Consider the following 13,379-nt stretch of genomic DNA (forward strand, 5'->3'; position numbering starts at 1 on the left):
AAACGAAGTTGCGCCCGTACGTCTATGGCCGAATTGAATACAAATGAACTCAAACAAGAACTTCAGCTTATTAACATTATAGGTTCGGCACATGAAAGTTCGATGTCTGAGTCGGGCCTCAAGTATTCTAACTAGCATGCATAATCAGTTTCAAGGAATTCTTTAAGGAGTTTTGATAAGAGGGCTAAAGTAAGTATCAAGTCCTTGCATAAGACTAGGCGCGTACCGAGCAAGTTGCATTCGGCTGTGGCTTGCAATATTTAAAGAATCAAGAATGATGTTACAATGTTCATTTGAAGTGCAATGCACGGAATATATCATGTTTAATACATGCTAAGGTCATTGTTATTATGCATAGAATTTTTCGACTCCCTCATATCAGAGTCGGTAGTCGGTACGTACCTACAATGAACTATAGAAAATGATTTGTAAAAGAACGAATCATAAACACTGTTCACTATTGTTACAAAAAGCCAATCCCAAAACTCGTTCAGGCATATTAGGTAGATACTTACTGTCATTAAATACTTATTGCTGTTTTGACATATGATATCACATCCTTTCGAGTGGAAGGGAATTGCTTGGCACATACCAGCTACGCGCCTCGTCTACAAAATAACTATAAAGTTCGGTGTAGTTTATATTTACTTGACGCTACTTTTTAAACTAGTTTATTCAGGAAGCCGTTGGTCATCGATTTTCTTTTGCAGTGGATGCAGTATTTCAGGATATAGCGAGGTATAGTCACGATGTCCAAGGTAAGACTCAAGAGGATTTATTGTCTGGAGTTCAACTGATTCTAAAATTTTACAGAGAGCGGTTTTTCGTGTCGCCAATGAACCAAAGTTATATCCACGTCCGTCATCAGAAGTCATAGAAAAACGGCGACATTGTCATTGATCGTTCGTTAACAGCATGTCAGCAAACGACAGTTATTTCAAATTTCAGGGAAAATTTTCGACTTCCTGTGTAGGATCTTAAATATGTTTTTCCGGAAGTGTTTTCAAAGACAAAGATCGACAGTTTTATCAGGTTTTGAATGAAAAAAATGACCAGACAGAAATGCTAAGTAAGCCTAAGTTAAAATTTAATTGCAAGATTGGCGCTTTTCAAGTTATGAAAAACCAGCCCCTGTCCTGAACCTCATACGAATCGCCTTTCACTTTCTTATTTTGAATATCATAGGTTTCCAAAGGAAGTCTTCAACGAATCAGTCATATTTTACCCTGGATTTTTGCTTTTTCATTCAGCCAAGGCCAAGGTATATAGTTTAGCTAAATGATGTCAACTGTTCAGTGCCTAAGGTCAGACTATGAAAGAAATGTTTTCATCAAAATTTAAAGTTTTGATTCATATGGGTTTTGCTAATAAGTTAACTTTGTAGCATGCTAAAAGTATGATACAGGAACAGTCAGGAATACATTGAAATTGGTCGTATCCGCCATTGTGAAAAGCGAAACTGTAACACATGTGCGATTATCGTTTTGATCCACCAATCAGGAAACAGGTATATACGCCCGAAATAAATACGCGCATCCCATGTATATACTATTCTCTATTTAAAATCGGTTTCGAAAATTTTCTCAGACAAAAGAAATTCTAAAAGTAATTTTTTGTCAAACATATTGAACTTTCATGTTATCGCTACGAATACAGTCAATATACAATTGCGAAAGTCTTCCAACTAATTCATCGCCTTGTCTTAAGATGTTGATTGGCCAAGTGGAAGCTATGGTTTTCCTAAACCCAAGTCAGGATGCCCAAATAGTAAAACGAGCGTATGGAGTGAAGGATGGAGGTTACAGGACATGGAAGATAGGGCGTTAGTTTCGCGTTCCAGACTGTCCAAGAATTCACATTTTGACAACGAAATTATTGGCAACAAGAATGATGTAAACAGGACTTTCTGTATGAAACAAAATTCAAGTGGAGTAGGAACAGATTCCTGGCCTAATGGTAGGATTTATTTCCTAAAAGTCTATAGTGAGCCTTTTTCTTTAACGTTTAGCGCATGCGTCAGGGAATTAAACGTTTAATTCAAATGGCTTGTGCGGTAAACGTTCCTCCATTTCTAAGTATTTGAAAGAATAAATCAGGCTTTGCGCACATGTTTTCCGAACCAACAGGTGAATATTGTATTTACAAGAGTGGGATTGAAGCGTGTCCGAAAAATATGTCGTCCGGTTGGGTGAAATGGGACGATGAAGATAATAGTAACATAAATAAAAGAGGAGGATCGCTGCCCCAAGGTGTATATAATCAAGATACCAAAATCTATTACTGTTGCCAAACTAATGGTAAATGGTATGATTCCATTGAACTACCAGTGAATCAACCGTTTTATTTATTAACATCCAACTCTGTTGACACTCCAAAATGTCAGATGGTGAAATGGGCAACCAGTCGCTTGGAGTACGTTGTGTTTGATACAAATCATCAAGACAACGCAGATTCTGAAGCAGGAGACCATGTGTTTATTAAGTATAGAAGGAAAATATATTATTGTTACTATGAAGGTACGTGGCAAACGAGCTCCTGGTTTATATTTCTGCAGAATTGGCATATTTTGCGTACTTGTATTACACGTATAGTAGGGGTTATTAATTTTACATTTATTAATTTTAGTCTTCAACTTTTGTCTTACAATATTTCTAAACTTTGCAGTCCTTCATTTGCTATCTCTAGCTGTGATGTCGTTTTTCATTCTTCTTAATTGCCTAAACGAGAATTCATTACCAGAAATTTGCGACATGATAATTTGCATATATACTAATTTGCATTTAACTTTCAGCATAATGGCCTTCAACTTTTACTATTAAATACATATAGTAAATACACAAAATCTAAAAATGCCGTTGACCTAGATCTTGCCCACTGTTTGCCGACCTCTGGATCAATAAAACAGCCGTTTCCCAACGTTTTAATGATCGAATTACTTACCTTAGGTATTTCTACGTTCGGCCAAATGATTGTGAACAAATGGGTGTATAGCCTTCGTATTATTCAAGTTACAGATAAGACTGATAATATTTTTTAAAGTGATTGCAGTAAAAATCCGAGCCGTACAAGAAAGTTTATACAAAAATACGAAAGACAATATCTTCAACAATTTTTTTGGTACATTATACGTCAATTTATTAACTATCTGAATCGAAATATTCGAATCAAAGTGAGGATTTTAAAAGTTCGTGGACAGAACACGGACAAAACTTTGAGCAATATATCTTTAAATTTGGCCGAATGCAGGAATGCCCAAGCTAAAAAATTCTGTCACCAAAACGTTTCTAAACAGCTGCTCTACCGATCTAGAGGTCGGCAAAAAGTGGGCAATGTCTAGGGCAACGGCATTTTTAAGTTTTGTATAATTACCTAATGTATTTTATAGTAAAAGTTGAAGGCCATTATGCTGAAAGTTAAATGCAAATTAGTATACATGCAAATTATCATGTCGCAAATTTCTGGTAATGTAGCCTGGGATCTGAAACAACTGGAATCATTAACATTTCATTCTCTTCCAGGTTGCCGTCGCACGATGACAAACGTTTCCAGCGGGTCGTTCAGATCTTATCCAGCACCAGTTACCGAAATGGATCCTCGTTCCCAGTACTGCTCGTGGCTAATTACCATTCCTGAAACATCTGTTATTACCTTGAGTTTCAGTGAACTGACAATACTCAACTGTGATGATACATTTCTAAGAATCTACGATGGTGCTGACGGGAAAGCCCCATTGTTGGGCTCATATTGTGGATCAAATGCAAGCAAACAAGTCCAGATTTCCTCATCAACAAATAGTTTATACGTTGTAGCAAACTCAGGAATGATTGGAAGACGAGATTTTTCATTTCAAGCCTATTACAACGGGAGTTTAAAAGATTCAGGTATTCCGTATGCTTTCATGCATGAAGAGGTTTTAAGACGTTTTACAATCTGTGATTCAAATGTTCAGCTCATTATTTGAAATACTTTGTAAATTATATGCAAAGCTACGAGAGCCTTGACTATTTTATATTAGTATACACCCTATTGTCTACTACAAATCCTACATTCTGATTGGCTACTCAATCATTGTCTATTCGTGATGGTGAACGTTTGGGAAAAACTCAGGCTTCGCCTTCGTCGACTATTCACTCTTAGACAACTCGGACTCGTTGTCCAATGGACGACTTGCGCTTTAGACTGATTTTTGATCGAAGTAACTAGAAGAAAATAAATCATCACAGCTAGAGAGATCTTACTGAAATTAGTGCAAATGCAAAGTTTGGCTGCGAAATTTTGTAAAATACGGAAATATAACCATGCGAAGTTGGCAAATTTTGTATACTTTTGTATTACGTGCGGAAATGTGTAACTAAATTAGTTACTCTCTTTTGGCCGTAGTACAAAAGTATACAAAATTCGTCAACTTCGCATGGCTATATTTTCCGTAATTTACAAAAATTTGCAGCCAACTTGGCAGTTTTACTAGTTTTAGTAAGCTCTTTCAGAAAATGCTCTTTTTTTCACCGAGGTAAGAAATTAGTCAAAAGCGCAAGTCGTCCATTGTTAAATCTTAAATAGACATCGTTTTGCTCCGTTCCAGGTGTTCGTCGTACAACTGTTTCCAGCGGTCCGTTTACACCAATTACCGAAATGAATCCTTATTCGCAATACTGCTCGTGGGTAATTGTGGGTGTATATTTGATATCCAAAGTCGAATTGATGTCTTTAGAAATTGTGCATTTTTCTTTATGCCTAAAGTTGGAATTATTACCCGAATTCAAATGTTCAGCTCATTTGTAGGAAAACTTTGTATATTATAAGCAAAGCTATAAGAGCATTGTTCATAGCCTTGAATATTGTATAATAGATATCGATTTACTCCGTTCCAGGTGTTCGTCGTACAGCTGTTCCCAGCGTTACCGAAATGAATCCTTATTCGCAATACTGCTCGTGGGTAATCACGATTCCTGCAACATCCGTTGTTTTTTTAAGTTTCAGTGAACTGACTATACCCAGCTGTGATGATACATTTCTAAGAATCTACGTAGGTGTCAACGGGAAAGCCCCATTGTTGGGTTCGTATTGTGGATCAAATGCAAGCACACAGATCGAAATTACGTCATCAACAAACAGTCTATACTTCGTAGCAAATTTCGGAATATATGGAAGGAGTGAAGACGACGATATATTTCTAAGAATTTACGATGGTGCCAACCAGGAGGCCCCGTTATTTGGTACATATTGTGAATCACGATCGAATGCTGGCACACAGGTCAACATTACATCGTCCCGGAACACTGTGTACCTTGAGGCAAATTTTGGGAGACATGGAACGAATGGAAGCCAAGCTTTTTCTTTTCGAGCTCTTTATAGCGGGATTTTACAAGATTCAGGTATTTTTTCATGAGGAGGTTTCAAAACGTTCACAATCTTCTATGCATCAGGGTAGTAATTTAGAATAGAACTCTTACCAAACCATCCTTAGTTTATACACATACCAGCATTTTCAGATGAGTAACTTTACCCTTAGTACACTTTCCCCAAATTAACCTCAGAGGGAATTTCATATCTCGTGGTTGCATGTACGCGCTTAACTTCGCGTGTGCGTTTTACACTAAGTTCAATAATTTGATTATTTTATTTTCAGTGAATGAAGACCGTTCGCATAGTCTAAACAAACTTGTTATTACATTACCAATCGTGGGTTTGGCGCTACTTCTTATCCTCGTCATAATTGTTGTGTTGGTAAAATACAAACGCATGCGCAGGAATGCAGAACCAAAGTTAGTAGTAGCTTCTGTTAATATTGCACTGGAGACAGTTGAAAATTCAGAGGTTGTTCAGGTAATTGTTTTTCTTTTCATCATTTATAGCGTATATACTTGAGACAAGTTAGTCTATCTTCTCGGTTACTGAGTTAGGCAGAAATAATTAACATAAGTCTTAATGGTCCCAATGCAAAAGGAACGAGGCGAAATATTTCGCATTTCGCCTCCTTCTCGAAGGACCATGCAGCTATTTTTCTTGTTATAATTTTATTTTGCGTGGATAACAGGAATCAAATGCTGAAATGTCAACTGAAAATCACGAAAACGCGCCCGTACACAGTGACAAAGTGGAAGACAGCGTTAACGAAGGAGTAAGCTTGCATTCCCATTCGTCATATGCTGATGTTGTAGCAGCCAATAAGAATACGAAATCATGCGACGGCGTTTACACAGAGTTGGATCTAAGCAAGCGAGAAAAGGAAAATGATTATCAAGCGTTGGTTAAATTAGCAGCCGATAAGAATACGAAATCATGCGACGGCGTTTACACAGAGTTGGATCTAAGCAAACGAGAAAAGGAAAATGATAATTATCAAGCATTGGTTAAATTAGCAGCCGATAAGAATACGAAATCATGCGACGGCGTTTACACAGAGTTGGATCTAAGCAAACGAGAAAAGGAAAATGATTATCAAGCGTTGGTTAAATTAGCAGCCGATAAGAATACGAAATCATGCGACGGCGTTTACACAGAGTTGGATCTAAGCAAGCGAGAAAAGAAAAATGATTATCAAGCGTTGGTTAATTTGGTATGATTATTTAAGCAGAGACGTCTTGTACCCCTTGATTAGTATTACAATTTACATTGCATTTTATTGTTTACTTGAAAAAATTGGGATCTCCGACTTTTTGCTGGAGTTTTTCCCAAGTTCCCTAAAATTTCGTGAGAGAACTAGCGTTCGGATTATGGATTGCTTTGTCTTGGGAATTGGGTCGTATTTTTACAATTTGTTTTACTGTTGATCTGATGTAATTTAGTCTTTGACTGTCAAGTACCAAATCGGTATTTCAGCACTGAATATCTTTATAGGAGTTTAGCTCATTCCATACTTATGTGGTGTAGATTTTGAACAGTATTTTCAAGTTACAATAAATAAGATAAAAGATACTTGCAATAAAAGTTTGGTATTAATGGTATTAATCCTTAATTGTGTTCGTCATCGCATGAACACATATACTAATCGTACATTTTCACAATTTACATTTCACACACATGACTGACTTCACCTTGGTCTATAGCTGTATTCCGTTGATTCCACTGAGCAATATGGAGTTTTTAAACACTGCAAGTTTAATTCTTACACCGCATGTTACCGGCATTCAACATACGGATGAACCTTAACATGACTGACAAAACCATGTACACTCTCCCGTCGTCTTTTCCTACCAAATTCCGACTATGCAAGTATCCTTGCAACTTGCAATGCAATTCTAATTTTGAGGATGTTAACATTACAGTACAATTGGGCTGCTAAAATACAGTGCATTGCTCTGTCATACATGCATTGTTAAACCACAGCATTTTGTGGTTGGTGGATAAAGTAGGGTGTATAAAATGCCTGAATCTGACTCAATTTTTGCTAACAGGGACTCATTCCTCTCTAAATATGAGAGAGGTCGTTCTTCCACTGGTTCATTTGAAGTGCAATGCACGGAATATATTATGTTTAATATATGCTATGATCAATGTCAAGATATACATAGACTTTTTTGACTCCTCATGTCATGCGGTTTTGACATATGACATCACATTCAAGTCATTTCCGAGTGGAAGGGAAGGGAAGGAAGGGAATTACTTGGCACATATCAGCCACGCGCTTTATCTACAAAAACACGATAAAATTCGGCATAGTTTATATTTTATTTACTTGACGCTATCTTTTAAACTAGTTTAATCTGGAAGCCGTTGTTCATCGATTTTCTTTTGCAGTCGATGCAGTATTCCAGGATATACCGAGGTATAGACACGATGTCCAAGGTAAGACTCAAGAGGATTTATTGTCTGAAGTTCAACTGATTTTACAATTTTACAGAGAGCAGTTTTTCGTGTCGCCAATTAACCAAAGTTATGTCGACGTACGTCGTACGTGAGAAGTCATAAAAAACGAGAACTCGACGCCGACGACATTGTTCGTTCGTTAACAACCCGTTAGCAAACTACAGCTATTTCAAATTTCAGGGCAAATTTTCAACTTCCTCCATGTGTAGGAACTTAAATATGTTATTCCGGAAAAGTTTTCAAAGACAAAGATCGACACTTTTATCAGGTTTTGAATGTAAAAAATGACCAGACAGAAACGCTAAGTAAACCTAAGTTAAAATTAATTGCAAGATTGGCGCTTGTCAAGTTATGAAAAACCAGCCCCTGTCCTTAAACTCATGCGAATCGCCTTTCACTTCCTTACTTTGAATATCATAGGTTACCAAAGGAAGTCTTCAACGAATCAGTCATATTTTACTCTGGATTTTTGTTCTTTCATTCAGCCAAGGCCAAGGTATAGTTCAGCTAAATGATGTCCACTGTTCAGTGCCTAAGGTCAGACTATGAAAGAAATCCTTTCATCAAAAGTTTTGACTCACATGGATTTTGCTAATAAATTAACTTTGTTGCATGTTAAAAGTTAGATTATCGTTTTGATCCACCAATTGAATCAGGAAACAGATATATACGCCCGAAATAAATCCGCGCATCCATGTATGTACTATTCTCTATTTAAAATCGGTTTCAAAGACGAAAGAAATTCTCAAAGCAATTTTTTGTCAAACTATTGAACTTTCATGTTACCCCTACGAATACAGTCAATATTCATCGCCTTGCCTTGTCTTAAGATGTTGATTGGCCAAGTGGAAGCTATGGTCTTCCTAAACCCAAGTCAGGATGCCCAAATAAAACGAGCGTATGGAGTGAAGGATGGAGGTTCCAGGACATGGAAGATAGTCCGTCAGTTTCGCGTTCCAGACTGTCCAATAATTCACATTTTGACAACGAAATTATTGGATACAGAAATGATATAAAAAGGACTTTCTGTATGAAACAAAATTCAAGTGGAGTAGGAACAGATTCGGCCTTGTGGCCAAATGGTAGGATTTATTTCCTAAAAGTCTATAGTGAGCCTTTTTTTAACGTTTAGCGCATGCATCAGGGAATTAAACGCTCAATTCAAATGGCTTGTGCGGTGAACGTTCCTCCATTTCTAAGTATTTGAAAGAATAAATCAAGCTTTGCACACATGTTTTCTGTACCAACAGGTGAATATTGTATTTACAAGAGTGGGATTGGAGCGTGTCCGAAAAATATGTCGTCCGGTTGGGTGAAATGGGACGATGAAGATTATCGCAACCAAAATAAAAGAGGAGGATCGCTGCCCCAAGGTGTATATAATCAAGATACCAAAATCTATTATTGTTGCCGAACTAATGGTAAATGGTATGATTCCATTGAACTACCAGTGAATCAACCGTTTTATTTATTAACATCCAACTCTGTTGACACTCCAAAATGTCAGATGGTCAAATGGGCAACCAGTCGCTTGGAGTATGTTGTGTTTGATACAAATCATCAACAAAACAACAATTCTGAAGCAGGAGACCATGTGTTTATTGAGAATAGAAGGAAAATATACTATTGTTACTATGAAGGTACGTAGCAAACGAGCCCCTGGTTTTATATATTTCTGCAGAATTGGCATAATTTGCGTACTTGTATTACGCGTAGTAGAGGTTATTAATTTTACACTTTTTTCGTCAGTCTTCAACTTTTGTCTACAATATTTCTAAACTTTGCAGTCCTTCATTTGCTATCTCTAGCTGTGATGTCGTATTTCATTCTTCTTAATTTCTTAAATGAGAATTTAGCCTGGGATCTGAAATAACTGGAATCATTAACATTTCATTCTTCCAGGATGCCGTCGCACGATGACAAATGCTTCCAGCGGGTCGTTCAGATCTTATCCAGCACCAGTTACCGAAATGGATCCTCGTTCCCAATACTGCTCGTGGCTAATTACCATTCCTGAAACATCTGTTATTTCCTTGAATTTTAGTGAAATAACTATACCCAGCTGTGATGACATGTTTCTAAGAATCTACGATGGTGCTAACGGGAAAGCCCCATTGTTGGGCTCCTATTGTGGATCAAATGCAAACAAACAAGTCAAGATTTTCTCATCAACAAATAGTTTATACGTTGTAGCAAACTCAGGAATGATTGGAAGACAAAATTTTTCATTTCAAGCCCATTATTACAACGGGAGTTTAAAAGATTTAGGTATGCCGTATGATTTCATGCATGAAGAGGTTTTAAGACGTTTTACAATCTGTGATTGAAATGTTCAGCTCATTATTTGAAATACTTTGTACATTATATGCAAAGTTATAGAGAGCCTTGACTATTTTATATTAGTATACACCTGACTATTGTCTATTATAAATCCTACATTCTGATTGGCTACTCAACCATTGTCTATTCGTGATGGTGAACGTTTGGAAAAAATTCGCTCGCGCGACCGTATAAAATTGAAATAATTAAATTATTTTTCGGTGTAATTGCGGGGTATCGATTATTTTTCGAAATTAATATATCTAGGTACAGGGTGTATACTAAAAGAATGAGACAACTCGCCTTCGTCGTCTATGACCAATAGTCAACTCAGGCTTCGCCTTCGTCAACTATTCGCTCATAGACAACTCGGACTCGTTGTCTAATGGGCGACTTGCGCTTTAGACTAATTTTTGATCGAAGTAACTAGAAGAAAATAAATCATCACAGCTAGAAAGATCTTACTGAAATTAGTGCAAATGCAAAGTTTGGCTGCGAAATTTTGTTAAATACGGAAATATAGCCATGCGAAGTTGGAAAATTTTGTATACTTTTGTATTACGTAAGGAAATGTGTAACTAAATTGGTTACACTCTTTTGGCCGTAATACAAAAGTATAAAAAAATTCGTCAACTTCACATAGCTATATTTTCCGTAATTTAAAAAAATTCGCAGCCAAACTTGGCAGTTTTACTAGTTTTAGTAAGCTCTTTCAGAAAATGTCCTTTTTTTACGCCAAGGTTAGAAATTAGTCTAAAGCGCAAGTCGTCCATTGTTAAATCTTAAATAGACATCTTTTGCTCCGTTCCAGGTGTTCGTCCTACAACTGTTTCCAGCAGTCCGTTTACACCAATTACCGAAATGAATCCTTATTCGCAATACTGCTCGTGGGTAATCACGATTCCTGCAACATCCGTTGTCTCTTTGACTTTCAGTGAAATGACTATACCCAGCTGTGATGATACATTTCTAAGAATCTACGATGGTACCAACGGGAAAGCCCCATTGTTGGGTTCATATTGTGGATCAAATGCAAGTACACAGATCGAGATTACGTCATCAACAAACAGTCTATACTTTGTAGCAAATTCCGAAATAAATGGAAGAAGTGAGGACGACGATATATTTCTAAGAATTTACGATGGTGCCAACAAGGAATTCCCGTTATTTGGTACATATTGTGACTCACGATCAAATGCAAGCACGGAAGTCGTCAACATCACATCATCTGGAAACGCTGTGTACCTTGAGGCAAATTTTGGGAGACATGGAAAGAATGGAAGCCAAGTTTTTTCTTTTCGAGCTCTTTATAGCGAGAGTTTCAAAGATTCAGGTATTTTTTCATGGCGAGGTTTCAAAACGTTCACAATCTTCTATGCATCAGGGTAGTAATTTAGAATATAACTCTTACCCAACCATCCTTAGTTTATACACATACCAGCACTTTCAGACGAGTAACTTTACCATTAGTACACTTTCCCCAAATTAACTTCAGCGGGAATTTCATTTTTCGTGGTTGCATGAATGCGCTCAACTTCGCATGTACGTTTACACTAAATTCAATAGTTTGATTCTTTTATTTTCGGTGAATGAAGACCGTTCGCGTAGTTTAAACAAACTTGTTATTATATTGTCGATCGCTGGTTTGGCGCTGGTTCTTATCCTCGTCATAATTGTTGTGTTGGTAATATACAAACGGAGGAATGCAGAACCAAAGTCGGTAGTAGCTCCTGTCAGTATTCCACTTGAGAAAGTTGAAAATTCAGAGGTTGTTCAGGTAATTCTTTTTCTTTTCATCATTTATGGGGTATATACTTGAGACAAGGTAGTGCATAATCTCAATTACTGAGTTAGGCAGAAATAATTAACTTAAGTCTTGATGGTCCCAATGCAAAAGAAACGAGGCGAAATATTTCGCATTTCGCTTCCTTCTCGAAGGACCACGCAGCTATTTTTTCTTGTTATAATTTTATTTGCGTGGATAACAGGAATCAAATGTTGAAATGTCAACTGAAAATCTTGAAAACGCGCCCATACACAGTGGCCAAGTGGAAGACGGCGCTTACGAAAGAGAAAGCTTGCATTCCCATTCGTCATATGTTGATGTTGTAGCAGCCGATGCGAATACGGAATCATGCGACGGCGTTTACACAAAGTTGGATCTAAGTAAACGAGAAAAGGAAAATGATTATGAAGCGTTAAGTAAATTGGTATGATACTTAAGCAGAGACGCCTTGTCTTCCTTAATTAGTATTACAATTTACATCGCATTTTATTGTTTGCTTGAAAAAATTGGGATCTCTGACTTTTTCCTGGAATTTTTCCCAAGTGTCCTGAAATTTCGTGAGAGAACTAACGTTCGGATTAGGGATTGCTTTGTTTTGGGAATTGGGTTGTATTTTTATAATTTGTTTTGCTGTTGATCTGATGTAATTTAGTCTTGACTGCCAAGTACCAAATCGGTATTTCAGCACTGAATATCTTTATAGGAGTTTAGCTCATTCCATACTTATGTGGTGTAGATTTTGAACAGTATTTTCCAGATACAATAAATAAGATAAAAGATACTTGCATTAAAAGTTTGGTATTAACCCTTAATTGTGCTCGTCATCGCATTAACACCTACCTATACTAATTGTACAATTTTACAATTTGCATTTCACACACATGACTGACTTCACCTTGGTCTATAGCTGTATTTCCGTCTACTTATGATTCCACTGAGCAATATCGAATTTTTAAACACAGCAAGCTTAATTCTTACACCGCATGTTACCGGCATTCAACATACGGATGAACCTTAACATGACTGACAAAACCATATACACACTCCCGTCGTCTTTTCCTACCTCATTCCGACCAGTAGGAGAATATATATAGACGATTATTGCATATTCATATATTGTAGTGTGCAAGGAGATTTCTTTATTTTGAGGACTCAATTTTTCCTACCAGACTGTAAATTACTTCATTGACTGTAAAAACAATAAATTTCTGAAGAATGAATAATTATAATAACTTGAAATCTACATAGAGGGACAAAATCGCAAGGCTGGCTACGCCACTGGAGGTGGTTCTTCCACTGGTTCCATCTATTTGACAAGGGCCTAAGTATAATGCACGGAATGTATTATGTTTAATATATGCTAAGATCACTGTTAAGATATGCATAGACTTTTTTTACTCCCTCATATGTCATGCGGTTTTAACATATGACATCACATTCAAGTCATTTCCGAGTGGAAGGGAAT

At 36.9% G+C, this 13,379-nt stretch overlaps 1 protein-coding gene across 1 annotated transcript; it reads left to right on the forward strand.

Moving 5' to 3' along the window:
* Positions 1-2: 2 nt before the first annotated feature.
* Positions 3-12,344, forward strand: LOC114523247. Its single transcript, XM_028544113.1, has 16 exons — positions 3-758; positions 1,186-1,261; positions 1,708-1,956; positions 2,127-2,516; positions 3,519-3,881; positions 4,872-5,375; positions 5,630-5,826; positions 6,038-6,559; positions 7,741-7,788; positions 8,230-8,305; positions 8,640-8,891; positions 9,060-9,449; positions 9,712-10,077; positions 10,940-11,461; positions 11,724-11,905; positions 12,117-12,344. Exons 1-16 carry the CDS (start codon positions 750-752, stop codon positions 12,342-12,344), a joined length of 4,374 nt encoding a protein of 1,457 aa, XP_028399914.1. The 5' UTR covers positions 3-749.
* Positions 12,345-13,379: the final 1,035 nt, after the last annotated feature.

Source organism: Dendronephthya gigantea, unplaced genomic scaffold, assembly GCF_004324835.1.
Source record: "Dendronephthya gigantea isolate DGI-Jeju-01 unplaced genomic scaffold, DenGig_1.0 000026F, whole genome shotgun sequence".
NCBI classification, from domain to species: Eukaryota; Metazoa; Cnidaria; class Anthozoa; order Malacalcyonacea; family Nephtheidae; genus Dendronephthya; species Dendronephthya gigantea.

Excerpts from the sequence above, each read along its gene's own strand:
- LOC114523247 (XM_028544113.1), top strand. Across the intron at positions 2,517-3,518 it reads ATATTATTGTTACTATGAAG|GTTGCCGTCGCACGATGACA; the intron begins GTACGTGGCAAA and ends ATTCTCTTCCAG. Across the intron at positions 5,827-6,037 it reads AAAATTCAGAGGTTGTTCAG|GAATCAAATGCTGAAATGTC; the intron begins GTAATTGTTTTT and ends CGTGGATAACAG.